Source organism: Aricia agestis, chromosome 6, assembly GCF_905147365.1.
Source record: "Aricia agestis chromosome 6, ilAriAges1.1, whole genome shotgun sequence".
NCBI classification, from domain to species: domain Eukaryota; kingdom Metazoa; phylum Arthropoda; class Insecta; order Lepidoptera; family Lycaenidae; genus Aricia; species Aricia agestis.
Window position 1 is genome coordinate 18,384,389 of NC_056411.1, and position 23,719 is coordinate 18,408,107.

A 23,719-nucleotide genomic window follows, 5' to 3' on the forward strand; every position below is an offset into this window, starting at 1 on the left:
TGTCCAAACAATGGAGTGCCAAAAATGTTCGGGAAAACGAATATTTAGCGAATATTTTTATTTTATTTTTTTTAGGGTAGGGAATAGTAAAAGGAGGGGGTTATGCCACTGGATCACGAATTCACGATTAACACGAGCGGAGTTCCCTCAGCCGAGCACTCGGTTTGTCTTACCAGTTACCATTCTAGTCTGTACTCGGTAGTTGTGACTTGTGGTCATGCCCTTAACACTCAAGCATGAAGCAAATAACATAGATCCGCTATCTGCCTTTGAATCAATTTCTTAGAAAATATCTATATTTTAAATTTTGATTGTGTGACAATGTGGTGATCATCGCTTACCATCTATCTCCATCTTCATCATTACATGCACCTGCACACTTAACCACTGGACCGGAGCGGTGAAAACAAGATCGCCGCATAATACAATAACCGTACACTTTAACTGCGGTTTACCGCACGTCTATTAATAAGCTGTGCTAGACTATTTCCGATAAACTCCTAAACTACGGTCCTCATCAGTGGCGGCCTTACCCATTGCGGGGCCCCGGGCGGCAGGTCTTTGCAAGGCCCTTTGCCTTACGAAAAAATACCTTGCGAGGCCCATACAAGAGAAAGGCCCCGGGCGATTGCCCTGTTTGCCACTCCCTAGGGCCGCCACTTCTCACCCAGATATTACAAGCATAAGGGGAAAGAGAGTCATAAGTTCATAACTCATAGCAAATGCGACTTGTTAAAGGCGAAGAATTCTATTTAAACTTAAATAGAAGTCTTTGGTTAAAGGTAGTCTAGAACAGCGTGACATAGTAGGGGAGGGTTTAAAAAAATGTAAATTTTGTATAACTAATGAGGATAGACTCTTACGTTCAAAGAGATACTCTCTCTCTCTCTCTCTAGAGTAGAATTAAAAGTAGTAGTAAGTTAAAAGTAGCGACGTTTTTGGCTTTTGTATCACCTAAATCTAATGATAGGCATGCCTGAAAAGTTGACTTTAGAGTAGGTAATTATTGAACACGGTGTAAAAGTTAACTAACCTAACCTAAACTCTACCGGTATTTAGGTAATCCATTTCGCTGTCATTGGCTACGAAATAGCTTTTCCAGCATATCAGACAAATAAAGCTAATTCTTCGTTTATTAATAAGCCCGCAAAGCAACTGCCCTGAAAACGTTAATCAAATATTAATAAACCCTACAGTAACGAAACGTTGAAATCAAGGGGCGTAAAAATAAACAAAACGTGAATTATTGTTTTTAAATTGAACACTAACCCATACTATAATAGGACTAGTTACAATGTTTCCAATTTACACGTTAGAGGCAGCACCAACATGTACAGTTAATAAAGTTTTGTGCGAAGTAAGAAGTTTGACGACGTTTCTTTTAATATTCTAACATGACGTGTGCACTGTGCAACATATCGGATTTTAGTCGTATCATTTATTAAGGTAAAAGCACTAATGGCAGACGCTTTAAGGAAACATGGAACATTTGAATGTTGTAAAATATATATTTATTAAAATAAAGGATTGACAACTTCTTCCATGTCTTCAGTAACTCTTACAAAATAAAACTATTATGATTATTCACTGACAAATCAATTAAAAAATAAATTATTGGTCTTTTTGTAAACTTAGTCTTAACAACTAATAGATGACATCACAGTAAACGAACATCACTAATAGTAGACACCAATATGAACTAATAGTTGACATAGAACATTACATTACATTTAACATTTTTCCTATTATTAGGTCTTTATTTGCCGTTTATCGAAAGATTTCTTTTACTTCATCATAGTAACTACATGCATATGAAATATTATCCTCGTTGTCTCCATCTTCTTCCATGCTAAAACTATCTTTCTTTTTATTTTTCATATATTTTTTCCTAGCAAATTTATTTTGAGTCTTTAGTCTCCATGCTTCTCTTGCCTCTTCTTTTTTCTTCATTCTTTTCTCAGCTCTCCTTTTTCTTCTTTTTACTGCTAAAAAACTAAAGCAATCGATTTTTAGATCAGACAAGGTCTAATATGTCAATTTTTAGGTACAGTAGTTCTAATTTGTTAGCTTGTTAATAGAATTATATTTTCACAGAATATTGATGATATTTGAAGTAGAATAAACTACAAAATAACTTTAGTATGTATTGCAAAATGATGATATGAGTTCCATGTCATCTATTAGGTTTTTTACATTTTCAAGAACTAATAGTAGACACCCTTTATATTGTTAGGGAAAATGGATAAAAAAATCGTAAATAAACATTAATTAGTGTAAACAACATGACCATTAATCCAATGAAATCAATAGAAATTACAAAAAATCAAATAAATGTATTCAAAACTTACGTGCAAAATTTCGCCTTCCATAAGCTATTTGCTAAGAAACTGCCGAGCGCGTGTTGACGCCGTCACATTTTTTACGAAAACTGATCCCATTTTAAAATTTTGTTCCCGAAGGCGTCCCTAATATATTTTTTCACGTCAACAGATAGCTTGAGAAGCTTATAAAATTTATAGTGTTGAGAAAAAATTAGACTAATTCTTATTTTTATGGTATTTTTGTCTCTTCAAGTGTCATCTATTAGTTCCGAGTCTACCATTAGTGTTTTTACCATATTTATGCTAGTAGCGCCCTTTGCGTAATATTCCTTATTCAAAAATTATAAGGCGATGCTAAATATATTACAAATTCGAATTTAATTTAAAAAATCTGCGATTTTGTTCGCTATTACTCTAGCGCTGCGCTCTGTTCTAATATTTTACAGGCGCCAAAACATACTTGTATTATATTCAGGCTCACGTCATCCACCTCCGTAAGCATTTATTAGGCGATATCACACACAATTACCGCAATCACTAGCAATAACCATAAATGTTGCTCATCTAGGAACATCATTGTTGTTCTAGTATGCGAGTATCTCAAATTAAGGCACATTTTCTTCTAGTTGGAATTCTAGTGGCCTCAAAGACTAGCGGAAGTACGGAGAAACATTTAATGATGATTAAACTTCAACGTAATGAAGAATTTGACATATTATAATGTATTATGCTAAGTACTCACATTCGGTTTTACTGTTTACACCAAATCGTGTAAAAATTACCGTGTGGACCGCAAAACTCACAAAGGCTCGCATCGAGCATTCGAGCCGGCTCGATATTTCCTTCGAACTTACTCGACGCGAGCCGTCTAGCTTTACTCAAGCCATACCTACTCAAGCGTGTGTGTTTGCGGTCCACACAATAATTTTTACTCGATTTGGAGTAAAACCAGGGGGGTGTCACTCCGCCGTTCCGCCGCCGAGCTACAAGTACATACGAGACTCTCGAAGCGAACTGACTCGTGAGTCGTGGGCTCGTGGCGCACGCGCGCGCCTCTTACGCAGTGTCATATTTATAATTGGCAAAATTTATCAAAAATAAATACCGCATTGCGGCCGATTGTTGGGACAATGAAAAAAATAGCAAATTTATATATCTACTGTTATGGTACCTAAATCTGACAATATACTTACATATTATTAAATATACTTACACATAAATGTTTTATAAGTAATTATAATAAATATATAATAGGTGATAGCTGCATATACATTATACATAATAATATAATCCATACCTAATTACCTACTTACATCAAAAGAAAATCACGTGTCGTGTCTGTGTAAACTGATTTATATGTTCGGTATTAATTTACCTAATAGGTAGGTATAACAGTTTCCGTACACCTTGCGTGGTATTTATACTTATTTGATTTTGACAACCCTATTTTCGGAATATCTGACAAGGTGTGGAGTAAAGTCGACCTTCGCGCGGCGCCAGAGAGCTCAATGTCGGCTGCTCGCGTGCGGTCCGTTTGTTATTATTACTTATGTAGGCACATAAAACGGCGGCATTTGTGAACATCAAAGACTTCTGTACTTGTACTATTATCTATTCTGTGGTAAAACTATCTAGTAATGCTGAATGTGTGGACGAAATCCCGAGCCGTGGTTTTTACTCTACGTGATTGCTTGATCGAGTAAAACCGTATGTGAGTACTTACTTTTTTTTTCATTTATTATTTTAAGCAGGGGATTTTTTCCCAACGGAAAACATCACCCCCATAGTACATAGTGAGTACTTACTTAGCATTAGTCACAGGCTTATGTCAAACTCTTTATTTAATTACAGTTAAGTAATAAATATATTTGTCTCAGAGTGCAGCAGTCACAATTTAGATGGCGAAGCTATTAACTCTGATGAGGGATTCAGATAATTTTATTTTCGGTGCGAAATTTTACACGGATTTAACAACTTTCGACGACGGTGATTAAAACAGCCTAATGTTGACCAACGAATCCGAGTGAGCGGGGAATTTATATTGCGCTGGCAGCGAAAGAAGGCGTCTTTAACCCTCTGCAACTGACGTGGCTCAATTTTTACAATTGTACTGACGTGGTAGTACACGAGACACCATTTAAACATTGAATATTTTTAAAGAATTAAATTATACAGCAATTTTATTTATATTATTTGAAAAATAAACAAATAAGTTATGTTAAATACATTATAAATAAAAGAAAACACTTTTATTTAACAAATTTTAAAGTGTTTATTGATATCACACAAATCAGTGTATAAATTTTTACTTAGGCACTATTGTCATAGAAAAAAAAAAACAAAAGAACAATCACAGCACCTTTATCTAGTTTATCTTTTTATTTTTGACGGACAAATATAACATAGCTTTCTGCCATCTGCAGAAAATGATAGTACTGCTGGTGGTGGAGGGGGGGTATCCTTACCTAAAACCCTATATAATGCGTAGCTCCCTTGGCAATCTTTTATTATATACTCTTGTTTTCAAGGCGTATTCGGTAGAATAGGGTAATAGGGGAGGATAGGGATGGGAAGGGAAGGGAACAGGGGAGGGGATTGGGCCTCCGGTAAACTCACTCACTCGGACTCGCACTTTGCATAGCTCAAGCGCTGTTTCACACCGGTTTTCTGTGAAAACGTGGTATTTCTCCGGTCGAGCCGGCCCATTCGTGCCGAAGCATGGCTCTCCCACGTCTAATATACTCGTAACTAACTAACCGACCCGCGAGGTCATCACGGTAAGGTACTGAGTCCAGCAGCGCGCAAATTTAAAACTTAATGAAAATAAACAGAATTTTATGTTTCGTGGTGTCTGTTGGACTACCACGTCAGTCGCAGAGGGTTAAGTTGGTAACAACAAAGCACCAAATGACAAAAATGGCTGCAAATAAGAATGGTCAAAACAAGAGTAGGACTCTTGGCCTGCAGGAGTCCATTCCCCATTTAGTGGTCTTAGAAAACGGCGCCAACTCCTGCTCTTCAAAAATTTTAAGCAACTTCAAAAATAGCGGAAATTTTTCAATTACATCCTATGTTTTTTTTTTTGTTCGCGCATGCATATCTTCGTCGTTCATGAACCGATTTTGATGATTATTTTTTTGTTGGAAAGAAGACATTTCAAAAGTGGTCCGACGATAAGGAAATGTTGAAAGTAGGTTGTTTTTGTTACAATTAATAACAACATTGTCGAGTTTTATGACATTAAAATTTCCATCCCAAAGCAATGTAATTATAGAGCCATCATCATAATATCAGACCATTTGCTGTTCTCGTGCAGAGCTGATGTTTTGCAATGGTCCAGTCTGTGTGACCACACAATTACAGAGTCAATAGCTCGGTAGCCTTGTGCTTCACTTGCTAATTAAACTGCAACCAGCGTGCACAAACGTTTAGAGTTCTAGACCAGGAGTTCTCAAACTTTTTTTTGTGGCGTAAGGCGTAACCCTTTTAGGAACTGAAATGTTTGACGGACTTCCCCAAATTTTTTTTTTGTTTTGAATGAATTATTGTGTATCCTGGATGCTACTGTCTAATAACATTTGTAAAAACAATTTATGTAATGCTCGCGGAGCCTCGTTGGCTGTTCTAGACCCTGGACTATTTTCAGTTGGGCTTTGGATAGTTTGAAAAGGGGCAGCTACGGGTGCTAAACTCACCTAGGACGCATGTAGATAAGACCGTGCAAGAGATGCATGGAGTCTGAGTTTCTGATGGTGGTTTATTCATTAATTAGTGCGTTTGATTAGCTAACTCCAAACAATGGATAAATGCTGTACATAAGAAAACTCTAAAACCTGAATATGTGTAGTCTGCAGTATTTTGAAACCTGGTACACTCAATTTGGAGCTGTCATAAGCAATATGATCAGATTTAAAAATCAGACACACTCTTTTGCTTTCAATTAATTTATCAAATCATAGCACGAAAGCTAGACAGATGGCAGTATTTAGGCTATTTCCTGAAATATTCAGCGTATTTCCGAAACGTGTGACGTCACAAATCACGAATGACGTACGAGCGGTACGACACGTCAATCGACTGTCCAGAGAGCTACGAAGACTAGATACGCTACAGAAATATAAAATGCTGAGTGCATGATCAACATGATGTATGCATAATGCATATTACATAATATTATGGCATACATCTAAAGTGTTTCTTGGATTTTGAAATTTGGAGAAAATTTTGAATTTAATTTTGTTATTAAATTGAGCAACATGATGAGTTTTTTACTTTTTATCAGTAGGTAAGTAAAGTAATAGTCTGACATTCGTACCTTACTCTCAAGCCCGCTGTACACATTGGGCCAACGTATTGAGCCAGCGCATTGGGCCAACGCGTAGAGGCCTACCGGATGACCACGTCTATAATAATGTTATAAATGGAAAAATGAGTCTGTCTGTCTCTTCCTCTTCACGCGCAAACCATTGAACTGATTTTGCTGAAATTTGGTATGGATACTTTGAGTCCCGGGATAGGACATAGGATAATTTTTGTCCCAATGCGCCGGCTCAATGCGTTTGCCCAATGTGTAGTCGGCTTCAAAGTCAAGCAATGCGTACAAACTACTGTGTGGGAATACATACAGCAGTGAAAATATCTAAATACAATATTGTGTAAAAAGGTGGTACATTTAAAGCGTTTTCAATAGTATAGGAAGCGTGGTATAACGATAACAAACATGCCATTTACCTCCTCCTCGCTCAAACACAACTGAAAAAGAGGAAGTACAGTTAGAGGCGAGGCGAGGGTACAGCTACTTAACACATTAGTACTGCTAGCACACGGTCCAATAGAACAGAAAATTAAAACCTTGTCCTTCGGATTTCTTTTTGAACTTGGAAACAAAGGGCCAACCCACACGTACCACAACCACACGACAACCACACCACGTGGTTGGGCGTCGTTGTCGATCACTTGTCAGATACCGACCACATCGCAACCACGGCCGACCACATCGCAACTACTGGCGACAACGCAACCACATCGGCATTTTGTCGGTACCACAACGCAACTACAAAAAGCTGCAGCGACACCATTCACACGTAACCACTGCTCGACGACATTTTGTCGTTGCGATGTCGTGTGGTTGTGGTACGTGTGGGTTGGCCCAAAGATATTATTAAAACGTATTTAAACGCTTTTTAAATAATAACCTAAGAACTTTAAATAAATAAAAAACTGGTATTTAAGTTGTCAGTGCAGGAACACAGACAAACTTCGAAGATAGTTTAGTAGAAAGCTGAAAATGTGTTAAAATTTTTCGATTTCATTCAATTTAATGATAACTGTTCCTCAATCCTCATGAAGGCAAGGTTTTGACTCCCTGGTCAGATTGTATCTAGGAATAATGTTACATCTAGGGTAGGTTACAACTAAATATCACACCAATAGCAGATGAGTACCTGTCTCTGTTTAGAAAATGTACTTAATTAGGATGTTTCATATAGGGCCAGGGCCCAGGCCACAATTCTGTCTTGCGGCGTCGTATCGCAAAATCCTTTGAAAAGCAACGTAGTTTTTTCGATGCGACGCCGCAACGCAGTGTTGTGGCCTGGCCCATAGAGACATAATATGCTGGAGGAACAAAAAACACATTATTATGGTTTCTACAATAATTGAAAAACATGATTTGTGGAACCTCCTTGTTTTGAGATTCTCGAGCGTAGGCTCGAGAGATTTTACATTACGACCTATAACTGGCCGAAACACAATATAACTACGTTGCGGCACCACAACCGTAAAATCGGCGGAAATCTTTATTTAAATATAATTTGAGTTCTGAACAGTAGCGGCGTTAGGGTGGGGCGACGTTAGGTGAGCGCCCAGGGCGCCGAAAGCAAACATAAAGGGGTGCCGTAGCCCGCACCTCATATTTCTAATGCCCGGGTCGCACCTGCTTATAAGCGCTTCGTGCTTAAAACGATACCATTGGACGATCTGCGTGTATCGTCCAATGGTATCGTTTCATAGCACGATGAAGGTTCGTACGATATACGCATGTGCGGCCGCGGCATTGTCTACTTTCGTATGTCTTTGATTTCCAGCTAGAGGGCGCCGAAGCCCAGGGCGTCAGTAGTGCTAAAGCCGGCACTGGTTTTGAATGATTTAGCCGCCGATATTGGCGGTGTGGTGCTGCAACACGGTAATGTGTTTCGGCCCTATAAGTCAAGACTTGTTATTTTTAAGCAAGTATAGACTCACTTTATCACATTTGTAATCTAATCATTTACGATTTGTCTTTACATCACAGTAAATAGAGAACTTATACTATAAAATTGGATACAGTACTTAAATATTGAATGTAAATGAAGCTTTTGCTTCTGGTAAACGATTAGCACGCCAATACAACACACAACATTACGGGTACACAACACAACATTACGGGTACACAACACAACATTACAGGTACACAACACAACATTACAAGTACACAACGCAACATTACGGCTACACAATCCAAAATTACGGATACAACATGCATGCACACGTCACGCGTACGTACACGCATGCAGCACGCACTACGTCATATTATGTTATCCTATCTTACGAGCGTTTTAGCACTTTATAGTAAGTACTAAGTAGGTATACCTAAAATTACTACAAGCCAATTTGATAACAGTAATGAACAGAGGAAAATTGTGGTCATTGTGTATTACACCTTAAAATTAAAATTGTTCAAATTAACATGAAATGTTACATAACATTTTCTCAACAAATTTTAATTAAATATCAATGTTGTGTATTGTGTTTAAATATTATATCACCAACGCCTGTTTCATATTTTCGGTCAATCTTGAAATAATTTATAAGGCATAATTTCACAACAGTTAACACCAATAGGCATTGGGGAAATTAATAATGTGTTGTTATTTTTATTAATATTCTTGTTAAAATAATTAAAAATATTTTAACAAGAATAATATTACTTTCAATAGAAAAAGTTTTAAATCTCTACCTGCTTGTGTTTTATCTTCGTACATTCTTGATATGCAGCTTCTAATGTAGGGTTTGGCGGAGCTTTCTTAGATCTAGTGTTCCTTATTCCTAACGATTTTCCAAAGGGGGCAAACCAATATCTGCAACCAAAATAAATTCATTTACCTCATTTGTGACATTATGATTACAAAAGATATATTATAGTATACTAATACTTAGAATTGATTTATCATTTACATGTACATTACTTTCATCACTTACTACTGATAACAACCTCTTATTATATGGACTAAATGATTAACTTTTAACCCATCAAGCCCCATAAGCTCACCGGTGAGCGAGACACAATAGAATAACAATAGATTTCCAAGAATCCACGATCGAAGGATTAATAATAATTAAAATATTATATTGAGTGTAACACAGACAAACATAGGTAGAAGAGGTTGCTATACCAAAATCATTATGATTGTATGCTTAAATTAGTTTGAATTAAATAGCCGGTCTGAACAAGAATAACACACTTCAGATAACAATTTATCATTCATTCGACAATTTATTATGCATGCGAGACATTTTTACATCATTAACATACTCCATTGTCAATTGAATGCAACCAAACTTGTAATTGCTGTTATTTTAAATATTTTATTGTTCTTTAAACAATAATGTATGTGGGTTTTTCCAAACATTCCACCACCCAACTTCTAAAAGGGGATGTGCTTTTATTTTGTAGTGCTTATTTATTTCTGTTTAAATGTATTTACTTATTTAATGTTGTAGATAATTTTTGATGACAAAAATGGGTTGAATTAAAAGGTTTGGTTTCAGCAACATTTGCCCGAGGATCCCAAGATCTACCTTGGTGCTGACAAAAACTGAACTGAACACTTAAAAATGTGAGTCTGTAATAACTTAAACTTGTATAATATATTGAATAATCTATATATATAAAACTCAAAGGTGACTGACTGACATGGAGATCTAGCAACACTCAGCCCAAACCACTGGACGGATCGTGCTGAAATTTTGCATGCAGGTAGATGTTATGACGTAGGCATCCGCTAAGAAAGGATTTTGATAAATTCCAACCCCAAGGGGTTAAAGCAGGGGATGAAAGTTTGTATATACTAATACTTCTTAACGTGAGCGAAGCCGTCTAATATATAAAAATAAGTAGGGTTTTCCTTCCTGATGCTATATCTACAGAACACACTAACCGATTTCCACGGTTTTGCATTCATTGGAAAGGTATCGGGCTTCATTTTTTTTTTTTTTTTTTTTTTTTTTATTAAATAAGGGGGCAAACGAGCAAACGGGTTACCTGATGGTAAGCAACTACCATCGCCCATGGACACTCGCAACATCAGAAGAGCTGCAGGTGCGTTGCCGGCCTTTTAAGAGGGTATACGCTCTTTTCTTGAAGGTTTGCAGGTCGTATCGGTCCGGAAATACTGCTGGTGACAGCCCATTCCAGAGTTTTACAGTGCGCGGCAGAAAGTTACGCGAAAAACGCACTGTGGAAGACTGCCACTCATCAAGGTGATGAGGATGGTATGTTTTTCGCGTGGGACGATAGCGAAAAGTTACAGGTGGTATGATTCCGAACAATTCCTCAGAGCACTCCCCGTGATACAACCGATAGAGGATGCAGAGTGAAGCAACATCTCGGCGTAATTCCAGGGGGTCCAAGCTGTTTGAAACACTATGGCAGTCAACAATTCGAGCAGCCCTTCGTTGGATACGATCCAGAGGGAGCAGTTGGTATTTTGGCGCCCCTGCCCAGAGATGAGAACAATATTCCATATGAGGCCGAACCTGCGCCTTGTAGAGTTGTAGGCGTTGGTCCGGACCGAAGTACTGTCTCGCTCTGTTAAGAACGCCAAGCTTCTTTGAGGCTAATTTGGCCTTACCCTCAAGATGATGATTACCTTCATGAGGTCTATAGAAAAAAAATCAGAAAAAACTTCAAGAGAAAAGCAGGAAAACAGGGAAAATCATTTTATGGCAAAACAATGTTTGCAGGGACAGCCAGTATATTATACATATATATAATATATTGAAATGTATAAATTTATAATGGTAATAAACAAAATGACTGCTATTATTTTTATGAAAAGAAATACTAATACTAATAGATTTTTACTGTCCAATAAATAGGATAGGTAATAAAGTTTTTTAATAGCTACTACTTTCTGCACTTGAAATAGATTAAATTAATTACGACAAGATACGAGTAGTCTTTTATCTACAAGCGTTAGCGATAAATCCTTAGGCAACCATCCGCATAGCGCAACTTCAAGTAAATACGTCCATTTTACTACAAAAAAACTTTATATAATCTGACTTACTTCTCTAATATATACCGAATGAATATCAGGACGAAGGCCAAGGGTATGGGGTACAGGAGATGCCTGTGATCAGCGTAAACCACGTCTTTATCAGGGCCAGGAGCTATATCCTCCCAAGCAGTATTCGGTGGTAGCCACACATCTTCGTTCCAGAATTTATCCAACATTGAACGCAACATTATAACAGATAGTCTAACACAAACAGCCGCATATATTATACTTGTTAACTACACATAATATTTAAATTAAAATTTCCAAATACAACACTCGAGTTTCGAAATAAAACAATTAAAATGTCAACAATCAAACGGGAACGACCGCTCGGCAACGCGACCACAGACTACTTAGAAGAACTAACGTTAACGCGACTTCGAAAACATTGACTTGTGTGAAGAATGGAATAAAATTCACTTAGTCGCACTATTATAAATTTATTCAGACTGGCAGAGCTTCCGCCTTACAAGATTATTCAGTAACAACTGTGTCGGTTTACAGAAAGTCCTGCCATTTTATACAACTGAAAACAATAACAAACTGTTAATTTAAAATATCACAATAACATCCGGAATTACAACCAAGTACAAATCAGCAGTATAAATTCAAATGAACTTAATTATTATATTAATATGAAATTCAATAAATTATCATGTGTCTAAATATAACAATTACATTATATTCCCAATTATTAAATTATATGAGTATAGATATGGATGTGACGTAATTGGTAATTTAATCACTAGCACTTTAAAATAACTACAATTATAGTAACGATATAATTAATTAAAAGTATGATCAAATAAAATAAATAATAATCGAATAATAGCAATTAGTAAATCAAGTAGAAAATAACAATGTGGATCCGGAAGTAGCATCACTGGCGAGCCTGTGGGCGGCTGGTGGTCGCTAACATTCGGCCATCCTGCTGCAGCCGTGTCCCACGGCTCTCTCCTCCATTAGTTACCTGAGAAAAAAAAAAGAAAGACTGCACAGTATATCTATTCTAATGAGTATAGTAAAGAATTATATTATGTAGTTTCACAACCAAGTCACACAGACATTATGTTTATTGGAAATTTGGAACACCCATTGAAAGGTTTTCATCATCTAGTAGTCACATAGAGAGGGGTCACATAGACAGCGATCATCATAGACAGGGGTCACATAGACAGGGGTCACATAGACATCGGTCACATAGACATCGGTCACATAGACATCGGTCACATAGACATCGGTCACGTAGACATCGGTCACGTAGACATCGGTCACATAGACATCGGTCACATAGACATCGGTCACATAGACATCCGTCACATAGACATCCGTCACATAGACATCCGTCACATAGGCATCCGTCACATAGACATCCGTCACATAGACATCAGTCACATAGACATCAGTCACATAGACATCAGTCACATAACATCAGTCACATAACATCAGTCACATAACATCAGTCACATAACATCAGTCACATAACATCAGTCACATAACATCAGTCACATAACATCAGTCACATAACATCAGTCACATAACATCAGTCACATAACATCAGTCACATAACATCAGTCACATAACATCAGTCACATAACATCAGTCACATAACATCAGTCACATAACATCAGTCACATAGACATCAGTCACATAGACATCAGTCACATAGACATCAGTCACATAGACATCAGTCACATAGACATCAGTCACGTAGACATCAGTCACGTAGACATCAGTCACGTAGACATCAGTCACATAGACATCAGTCACATAGACATCAGTCACATAGACATCAGTCACATAGACATCAGTCACATAGACATCAGTCACATAGACATCAGTCACATAGACATCAGTCACATAGACATCAGTCACATAGACATCAGTCACATAGACATCAGTCACAGACTAGTCACACAGACCTAGGAATCACAATGTAACCTGGCTCAGACGGAAATTCTAGTAATTAATAGCCTACTGTCACACAGACTAAAAAAAAAATGTTCATACTGTCACACAGACGAAATTTTTATATTTAAAATACAGGATTTAATAACTTGATTTCAGCAGCAATTGAAAATATTTATTTTAATCACTGAATAATAGCTATCAATTAATAATTAATATACAATCTTAGACAATTTAACTTTCGAGTAAATCTATTAGATCGTCTCTATCTACTTCTCTGTCACTACTGGAAGAGCTATCAGCATCAGAAATAACGGATTTGTAAGGTCTTAGTGCTTCGCCCCGAACTACTGCATCAAACTTCTTATAACCCTTAATTCCTTTTACACTACAAATTGTATAACGATCAATGTTAGGTTCTGCTTTAATAATCTTATACGGACCGGTGTACGGACTTTTTAATTTTTGTGAAACTTTCGAATGTACATCCTTTGTAGCTCCTCCCTTCCATAATACTAATTGTCCTATCGAGTACTTATTACATTTTTTTCGAGATTTGTCGAACTGTTTCTTCATAATTGTCATGTTTCGATCGATGTGTAATTTAGCAGTCTGCCGTCTACTAAGCAAGCCGTCATCTCGAGATGCTTCGTCATTTAATTGATCTAAAGGATAAGCTGGTAACCGAGAGTTTTCGTGACCGAACATTAATTTGAATGGGCAGAATGTGGTACTAGAATTTGGAGTATTATTTATCCCCCACACAATATCTGTAAGTTTATCATCCCAAGTGTTTTCACTATCAGACATTGTATTAAGTCCATCTAAAATAGTTCTATTTATTCGTTCTACCTGACCATTGGATCTAGGACTTGCTATAGCGTTAAGTATATGCTTAAACTGAAATTCTTGGGCAAACTCTTTAAAATAACGACTAGTGAATGCTTTACCTTGGTCAGTAATTACTCTATGAGGGCGACCAAAAATATTAAAGATATCTTTTAAATGTTTTATTGTTTCCACGGAACTACAATTTTTAACAGCTCTTGCGAAAACGAATTTTGTAAAAGAGTCTATAATAACGAGCACGTAAGTATTGCCCTTTCTTGTTCTAACAAACGGACCCAAGTGGTCAGCGTGTAAAGTATGCATAGGTATATTTATTTTGTCGATCGGGAATAATTCTCCTTGTTTTTTGCCGTACTCAGATTTGCCGTAGGCACACTGTAAGCACGATTTAATATATTTTCTAATAAAACGAGTCATATTTGGAAACCAGAATTGAGTTTTTATAATTTTTTCACATCTGTCAAAACCCGGATGCCCTATTTGATCATGGTATTTTAGTAAAAGCCCATATTTAGCTAGCTTTGGGATTACGAATCTATCACCATGTACAGTCTTTCTATACAGTTTGTTATCTTTGACGACAAAATTGTTTCTTAAATCAGGATTGGGACTACAATCATGTAATTGCCTCAATATATGCTGGATATTATCATCTTGCAACTGAAGTGTAACTAACCAATCGGATTCATCGATTTGAAATATAGATTCTGCAAGAGGGTTTCTACTAAGCGCATCTACGTGTTTCATTTTTTCTCCTGGTCTGTATTCTATTTGTAAATCAAAGTCCTGAATAGTAAGCCACCATCTAGCTATGCGCGGAACGAGATCTTTCTTTACTAATGTAGTACGTAAAGCGGCACAATCAGTCACAACTTTTACTTGTATTCCAGTCAAATAAATTCTGAAACGTTTTAACGATTCTACCACGGCCAGAGTTTCGAGTTCATAACTATGGTAGAATTGTTCTTCTTTCGACGTTACCCTACTAAAATATGCAACTGGCTTAATAAACCCATCTGTCTGATACTGCATTAGTATGCCACCTAAGCCTAACTTACTCGCGTCGGTGTGCAACTCTGTATTTGCTTTACTATCATAAATAGCAAGGACAGGTCTCTCGGTTAATCTAATTTTTAATGTTTGAAATGCGCTTTCTTGTTCAGGTCCCCAGCACCATTCTACTTCTTTCTTTGTGAGTTTAGTTAAGGGAAAGGCTATTTCGGCGAAACCACGAATAAATTTCCGAAAATAAGAAGTCAATCCAATAAACTGTCTTATCTCATGTACGTTCTTAGGTCGTGGATATTCTGTAACGCAGTTAATTTTATTTTGACCAGGCCGGATTGTACCAGCCGAGATTTCGTGACCTAAATAATTAACGCTTGTCTTAAGAAAAGAACATTTTTTAAAATTTAGTTTTAAATTAGCTTTTTCTAAAAGTCCTAAAACGCGACCTAATAAGGCTATTCCAGCCTCTACACTGACTGTTGGAAGCATGACATCGTCTAAATATGTACTTACATCGTTTATGACATCATTAAGGGAAAGTTTTATTAGACGAGAGAAAACCGCAGGGGCATTAGCTAAACCAAAAGGCATTTTAAGAAACTCATACTGACCGGAAGGAGTTACAAAAGCAGTTTTATGAACAGAATCTTCTGAAATTTTTACTTGGTAGTAACCTTGGGCCAAATCCAAGGTCGTAAAATAGCGTTTCCCTGCTAATTTAGCAACTTGATCATCTATGTGTGGCAAGGGATAACGATCTTTAATGGTCTGGGAATTTAGTGCCCTGTAATCTATGCAAAGTCTGTAGTCTCCATCTTTTTTCCTCACTAACACCACTGGACTTGCATATTCTGACATTGACTCGCGGACTATGCCCGCGTCAATTAGATCCTGCACCTTAGACATAACAATTTGATTTTCTTTATGGGATAGCCTGTATGGTTTAAAATGTACTGGTCTATCAGTTGTTGTCCGAATATGCATTTCCATAAGATCGGTACAACCTAAATCTTTAGAATCTCTTGCAAAAAGGTAGTCGTATTTATTTAACAATGAAATTAATTTATCAAGATCCTCTTTTTCTAAATCACCTACATCTATTTCGCCTAAGTCAGTTAAATGAGTGCTATTAGTCTTAGCAGAAAAGTCAACTGTCATAACGTTTTGAGTTATTTGATTGGATATAGTGGTTATCGGGACTGCACGTGCAATAAGTCTGTGAGCCGAAAAGCTTACAGGCTCTTCACCAAAATTAAAGAATTTTAAATATCCTTCGATGCAGATAACTCCTCCAGGTATAGCGTAACTTGTTTTACCTATTTCTACGTACACAGAGTTTGTTAAAAAGTACACATTTTCATTTGATTCATAATCTACAAAAACGTTTAACAATTTTAGACTCTGAGGTGGTACAGTTACATCGCACTTTAAGAACACGTTATATTTAGAATCAAAATCATCACTATTTAATTTAATATCACGAAGTGTATCGTACGATTCATAAGTCGCTATAAATTTGGCAGAGTTTGATGTAGTAACAAGACTAACACCTATTTGATTAATCATGGATTGCCCAATTATTAAATCTATATTACACATATTACAGTTAGTTACCTCGACGTCTCCTTTCAAGTACAAATTATCTATGTATATTTTAATGTGTGACCTGCCTAATGATTGAGTATGAGCTCCTCCAAAACCTTTCATTACTATATTAGACGGTAATATTTGAAGCTCCAGTTCTTTCGCTTTCTTTAAGCTTAACACATTTAATTTGCTGCCTGTATCAATATAAACAACTAAACTCGAGGTACCAACAAATGCTAGGCGCTTGTAAATGCTCCAGAACTTGTCATTTAAATTAAGCATCAATAAACTCACCGGAGTCGGCTGCACCTGTTGTCGCGATGGTCCCGGCGTGGCGGCCAGCCAGCAGCTTGCCGAAGTGTGACCGTTCCGCTGGCAGATGTCACACCGTTGTTGTGCTCGACAATCACGAAACTCGTGTCCGATGCGCCGACAAATGTAGCACCGTTTCACTCCAGAGCGATGAGCAGTCGTAGAGTTTTCTTCCGCGGCACCCCTCCGCCACGATGATTTCCGAGAAGTTAAAGATGAGATATTATCTCTCTTATAATTTTCTAGAGAGGATAGGTATCCAAAATACAACATTTCTGGTGTCTCGCACTTATACGCTTTAGCATTAGCACGCAATTCTACCGGAAGCCCTCTTATTATGCAAGAAATTGCATCTTCGCCACTGATGTTGCATTTTCGTAGCAGTGATAGCTTGTCGTGATAATAATGGGTCATCGTTTCAGACTCCTCCTTATTTCTAGCCAACATAGTGCTTAATTTATCCACAAAGTCAACTGAACGTGGAAATGCAATCTCTAGAGCTCGTTTCCATGCATCCCAGTCAAGATTGTAATCGTCGAGCTCATCGTACCATCGTCTGGCTGAACCTCGTAGACGAAGCTGCATAACGAATTGTCTCTGCACCGAATCCCAACCGTAGACATCACCGAGTTGGTCAATTTTATGTAGCCAGCTGGTGACATTGGCTGTGCCATCTTCTGGCCGAAATTTAGGAATAATTTCAGCATCAGCATGAGTCACTCGGGTTGTTTTCCTTTTTATTATAGGTGCAGAGCTTTGCGTGGATTCATCAGAAAAAAAAATTTCATCACTTGCTGACCTTTCTCGTTTCCTTTTTCCAAGTCCGGCTGCATAGGGTCCCGACATCTTGTCTATAATCCCACTTCTGAGATGTGAAGAATGGAATAAAATTCACTTAGTCGCACTATTATAAATTTATTCAGACTGGCAGAGCTTCCGCCTTACAAGATTATTCAGTAACAACTGTGTCGGTTTACAGAAAGTCCTGCCATTTTATACAACTGAAAACAATAACAAACTGTTAATTTAAAATATCACAATAACATCCGGAATTACAACCAAGTACAAATCAGCAGTATAAATTCAAATGAACTTAATTATTATATTAATATGAAATTCAATAAATTATCATGTGTCTAAATATAACAATTACATTATATTCCCAATTATTAAATTATATGAGTATAGATATGGATGTGACGTAATTGGTAATTTAATCACTAGCACTTTAAAATAACTACAATTATAGTAACGATATAATTAATTAAAAGTATGATCAAATAAAATAAATAATAATCGAATAATAGCAATTAGTAAATCAAGTAGAAAATAACAATGTGGATCCGGAAGTAGCATCACTGGCGAGCCTGTGGGCGGCTGGTGGTCGCTAACACTTGACATTGACTTGGACATTGACATTTTTTAATTTTTTGACATTCAAAAGTGTGGAATACCTACCCTGTGCAAAACGTCAGATTCTTGTCTATGGTCCAAAGTCTACCAAATATCAAAATCAATGAGTTATAACGTGTTATACGTTATAGTTATAACGTGGCATAAATGTATAACATATGCTTTATATATAATATAATTAGGTACGGTACTTTAAGAGGGTGCATTATATTTTGACAGCTGATAAGTTACTCCTTCTAACTAAGGATGCAGTAAGTTGGGTGTAAGAGAAAGCTCATGTTTTAACTGCAGGGCTTCACAACGTTATCGAATACCCGAAAAAATATCGTTACGTATCGGTATTTTCATAATGGTAGCCAGATAACGACATTTTTTTATCGATATCTAGTTGTACGGGTCCGTACACCTTACACGCTGATAATGATAATTGATTATAGAAACAGCCGTAAAATGATAATTGTTTATTGATACACTAACAAAGGTACAATGATATAAGATTAATGATATAAGAATAAGTGCTATAAGTATAAGTGCTTGCGTATTATAGCAGACACATTTTATATACACAAAGATAATGATGAGTATAGCAAAAATTAAAACTTTACGAAAACGTTTAAATATTGAGATATTTACAAAATTGATAAACTAATTATTATGCTGACCTAGGAATGTGCGATGCTTGCATCGTACATATTCCCGGCCGCGAGATGAAGATAAAAAAAAAAAAAAACATTTAGAAAAATTAAATTAACTGAGATCAAATTTAAATGAAATTAAATTAAATACGATCAAATTCAAATGCTGTAGGTACGTTAACTGTTGTGTAGTGGCTGTTGTGTCCCGCTTGGTTCCTTGGTGATGCCGATGCTGATGAGATGAATGCCGTTGCTCGGGAGCGCGAGACCCACATGGCTGAGGCTCGCTGAATGATTGTAGGGGCGGTGTCGGGTGCCTGCTCTGTGCAGCTTCCCGCCCGAGGTGCAGAGGGGGAGACGCGATCAACGCGCCGTCACGACGACGTTTCAAGCAGCGTCGTATGGAGAATGCTGCTATCACGACTAATATAGCAGCGACCACATAAATACCGACGTAATGATGGATGTCATGATAGGATAATTGATCCACGAAGACACCGTCGGATTTCATCTGCTCTATTTGCTTCTTTATGTGCGTTACAAGCTTGTCGTTTGGCTTTTACTCTTCTACATCTTCTTTGTACGGAATGGATAAATTAAAAACCTTCTTCATTGTAGGAATTTCGTAAAGCGGTACGTCTGCTTGAATCTTTAATTTGCTTGATGGTGCTTTTTGGGAGTACAGAGTAAAAGAGTCTCCCTTGACGACGCAGTTTTCTCCTTTATTGAGTATTTCAGCTCCCTGAAGTTGTTCTACTCTTAATTCCGCGTCGCATATGATTTTTGTTGTACATTGATCACAACAAAAAAATAAGTATGTATTTCCCACACTTAATTGATTCCAGCTGTTTTCACAGACTGCGGTGTCAGCTTTACACTTGTTTGTAATGTGATCCATAACACACAGGTCAGTGTCTGCCTTCAATTGATATATGGAACCTTTTAGCTGACAAATGAGTGACGTAATGTCGAACGTCACACATTCGTGTGTCGTCACTGGAACGTACGATTCCTTCTGTATATTAATGGCGATGTGAGTTGATATCGGAGTGATGCTGATGATGTTTCTTCCCTCTTGATGTGGAATTGGTACCAGGTGAAATAGTTCATAAATTTCTCTATTTACCAATGGTATTTTCATTTCAAAGATAATAAATTGCTGATTCAGTCTTGTGCGCACCTTCATTATTTGATATTTTATCGAAGTAAATTCCTTGATTGTTATTGAAATATTATGATATGTTGTGCTTGCGTTCCCAGCCGATATTTGCTTTCGTTATTCTGCCGCCAACTCGAAGCATTCCATCTTGGTCCAGAAAAGGTTGAAGGCTGAGTATTCTACTTTTCGAACTTAAATTTTGATTATTTTTAAGTTTCTTGATTTCATCCGAAAAGTCGATCTCTTGTTGATATTTAATAATTATATTTCTTACAGCATGTAACTCACTTGTAGTGAGGTAAGTAGGTTTTTGCTGACGCCGGGGCCGTAACCGGAGCATCCAAGCAATGACCCGAGTGGTGCGTGCTAAGCAACTTGTTCGAGTCAATAACTCGTTGATTGTATTGTCTGAAACAAGTGTTGCCGCCTGAAATTGCTTTGATATTTTAATATCTTCCTTTGTTTCAAACTGGATTTTTTCTTGCAGTGGTCCGAATGATGATAGCCATGTTGGGCCTTCCCACCACAAGGAAAAACTCTTCATGATTTGTGATTGTTGATTGATAAATGATTCCATATTGATTGATTAAAATTTCAAGCTTGATTTGATAAAAATGATAATGATTGTGTACCTTTGTTAATTTGATAACGATATAAATTCCAACGTTGGTGATAAATGATATTGATAAATCTTGATATAAAATTTTGATTGATTGTGTTGACGTCTTGCTTGATCCTTATATGATTGATACTCTTGATTGATTGCGTCGACGTCTTGCTTGATGCTTGATTCCTTCGGAAGCAGATGATTTCCAAAAGGCTGATGACGCGGCTCCGTGCTCTATGCGATATGATGCGCCTTCTCAATCTAGTCGGTGAGACCCGCTTGTGGGAGGCCGACCAAACCGATTCGCTACCGCACAAAACCCAGAACCACTAATTGTTTATGATTGAAGGACCACAAAGATGCACGGGGCTGTACACCTGTATAAGGTGTACAGACCCGTACCTGATATAAGAATAAGTGGTGTAAGAGAATAAGTGCTCGCGTGTTATAGCAGACACATTTATACACAAAGATAATGATGAGTATAGCAAAAATTAAAACTTTACGAAATCGTTTAAATATTGAGATATTTACAAAATTGATAAACTAATTATTATGCTGACCTAGGAATGTGCGATGCTTGCATCGTACACTAGTAATATATAACCAAAAAATATCGTTATAAAAATACCAGTAAATATAACGATATTTTCTGGTATCAGGTATGCGGTATGCGTCGTGCACCAAATCTCACTTGGTAACTAAAAATAGGCTCATAGGTAACTAAAAAGGGTAAAATTATTATTATTTAACAAAAAGTTAAAACTGACTTCCAAGGTAAAAACAAAAGTAATATTCTTAAAAATTATCTAAAAAGAATCAAATAATTCTTATTCCTTATTATAGTGCCGTCTTCAGACTTTGCCTAAACCTCAACTATATTTTCTGTACTCAATCTACATGCTTTTGAAGTCGGTATCAGCTTACCTTAGCGTAAGTTCTATGTCAAGGATCTCAGAACTTTTCCGGGCTGGTAGCGACTTCAAAAGCAACAGCCCAACTTCCAACTTCCGAGCACCAGTTTTTTTTGCGAGATTTGTGTTTACTTACTTTCAGGAGTTTAATGCATAGAGAAATAATAAAAATAATAGTTATTGTTTTGGAGTAAAAATGGGCCGAAAAAAGCAAAACACTGTATATAGATACTTTGACTTAACAAGTCAAGATGGTGCTGCAATTTTTTAGGTCAACGAATGCAGAAAATTATGTAAGGTACCTATGTCCGTATTTATTTACTTGTTTTAAACTCAAACTCAAACTCACAATTTTTTATTCAGAATAAATTTTTTCAAATATTCTCTGAACGTCGGGGCTACACAGATGCCTACCACCGGTTCGGGAACTAACCCGGCGAGAAGAACCGGCGTAAGAAACTCGCACGGGGCCATCTTTTTCTAAAAAGATGGAAAATTACAAAAAATATAATATTATAAAATAACAGTGTCATTATGACTAAATAAAATACAACGAATGTACAATTATTATACATATTATAATGAAACAGCTCTGCAGGGGCCGACCTTATTCCCATGGTGTACTATCATTCATGAAATCAGTAACTTTATAGTACGCTTTGGTACACAAACGTTCTTTAACAATTTTTTTAAATCTATTAATTGAGAGATTTTGAACGCTTTCTGGGATCTTATTATAAAGGCGTATACATTGACCTTTAAAAGAATTTTTGACTTTAGTAAGTCTAGTCACCGGAATTTCAAGCTTATGTTTATTACGAGTATTTCTCCCATGGGTATCACATTTTTTCGTGAATTGATATATATTCTTTTTAACATATAATACATTTGATAGGACATATTGAGAAGCAACAGTTAAGATTCCAGTTTCCTTAAATTTTTCTCTAAGTGAAGTATTACGGGCCAACTTGTAGATTGCCCGCACAGCTAGCTTCTGCAGCACAAAAATTGTATTTATATCTGCAGCATTGCCCCACAGCAAAATGCCGTAGGACATAATACTATGAAAGTAACTAAAATACACTAGACGTGCTGTTGTTTCATCTGAAAATTGTCTAATCTTACTTACTGCATATGCTGCTGAACTGAGTCTGTCGGCCAACCCAGGCCAAAAATACAGCTGTATCCACTAGCTCCATAACATCACCATTTAAAAGCACATTGTTTTCCGTTTGCCTTACATTGGGCAATTTGAATTTAATACATTTTGTTTTTTTACTATTAAGTAAAAGATTATTAACACTAAACCAATGTACAATCTTTGAGAGAGCATTATTTACTTCGTCATAACACGCATTAAGCCGTTTGATATTGAATGTAAGAGATGTATCATCAGCAAATAATACTATCCCATCTTTATCTTTAATTAAGAATGGCATGTCATTTATATAAATAAGAAACAGGAAGGGTCCTAATATAGACCCCTGTGGGACCCCTATTTCAATTTTTGCACCAGCAGATTTTTTACCATTTATCTCAACCCTCTGAGTTCTATTTGACAAGTACGATTTTAGGAGGGCGAGTGCTGTGCCTTTTATGCCATAGTGACAGAGTTTCCTGACCAATGTTTTGTGTTGCACGCAATCAAAGGCCTTTGAGAGATCGCAAAAAACTCCTAGAGCATCC

At 36.8% G+C, this 23,719-nt stretch overlaps 2 protein-coding genes across 3 annotated transcripts in view; both read right to left on the reverse strand.

The window, feature by feature from the left end:
* The window catches only part of LOC121727823 (ceramide synthase 5-like), a 32,018-nt gene extending 20,039 nt beyond the window's left edge, over window positions 1-11,979 (reverse strand). Inside the window, exons 1-3 of one of the 2 annotated variants that reach the window (XM_042115842.1) lie at window positions 11,651-11,979; window positions 9,319-9,439; window positions 7,053-7,073 (exon numbers count right to left, since the gene is read on the reverse strand). In XM_042115842.1, coding sequence (XP_041971776.1) covers window positions 7,053-7,073; window positions 9,319-9,439; window positions 11,651-11,829 — 321 coding nt within the window. In that variant the 5' untranslated portion in view covers window positions 11,830-11,979. The remainder of the gene's footprint in view (window positions 1-7,052; window positions 7,074-9,318; window positions 9,440-11,650) is intronic. The other variant, XM_042115843.1, reaches the window with a different exon arrangement.
* A 542-nt stretch (window positions 11,980-12,521) lies between these two features.
* LOC121728237 lies at window positions 12,522-18,417 on the reverse strand. The gene is made up of 3 exons (XM_042116377.1): window positions 18,113-18,417; window positions 17,225-17,963; window positions 12,522-12,611 (listed from the first exon to the last, which is right to left on the reverse strand). The coding sequence occupies exons 1-3, from the start codon at window positions 18,136-18,138 to the stop codon at window positions 12,522-12,524; spliced, it is 855 nt and encodes a 284-aa protein (XP_041972311.1). The 5' UTR covers window positions 18,139-18,417.
* Window positions 18,418-23,719: the final 5,302 nt, after the last annotated feature.

Bases quoted from the DNA above. Each gene is read 5' to 3' on its own strand.
- LOC121728237 (XM_042116377.1), bottom strand. From the start codon at position 18,138: ATGCAGCCGGACTTGGAAAAAGGAAA. The intron at 17,964-18,112 runs CGAGAAAGGTCA...CACAGCCAATGT, and splicing joins CCGGACTTGGAAAAAGGAAA to CACCAGCTGGCTACATAAAA. The intron at 12,612-17,224 runs GTTGGTACCTCG...TTTTTTTCTCAG, and splicing joins TTTACAAGCGCCTAGCATTT to GTAACTAATGGAGGAGAGAG.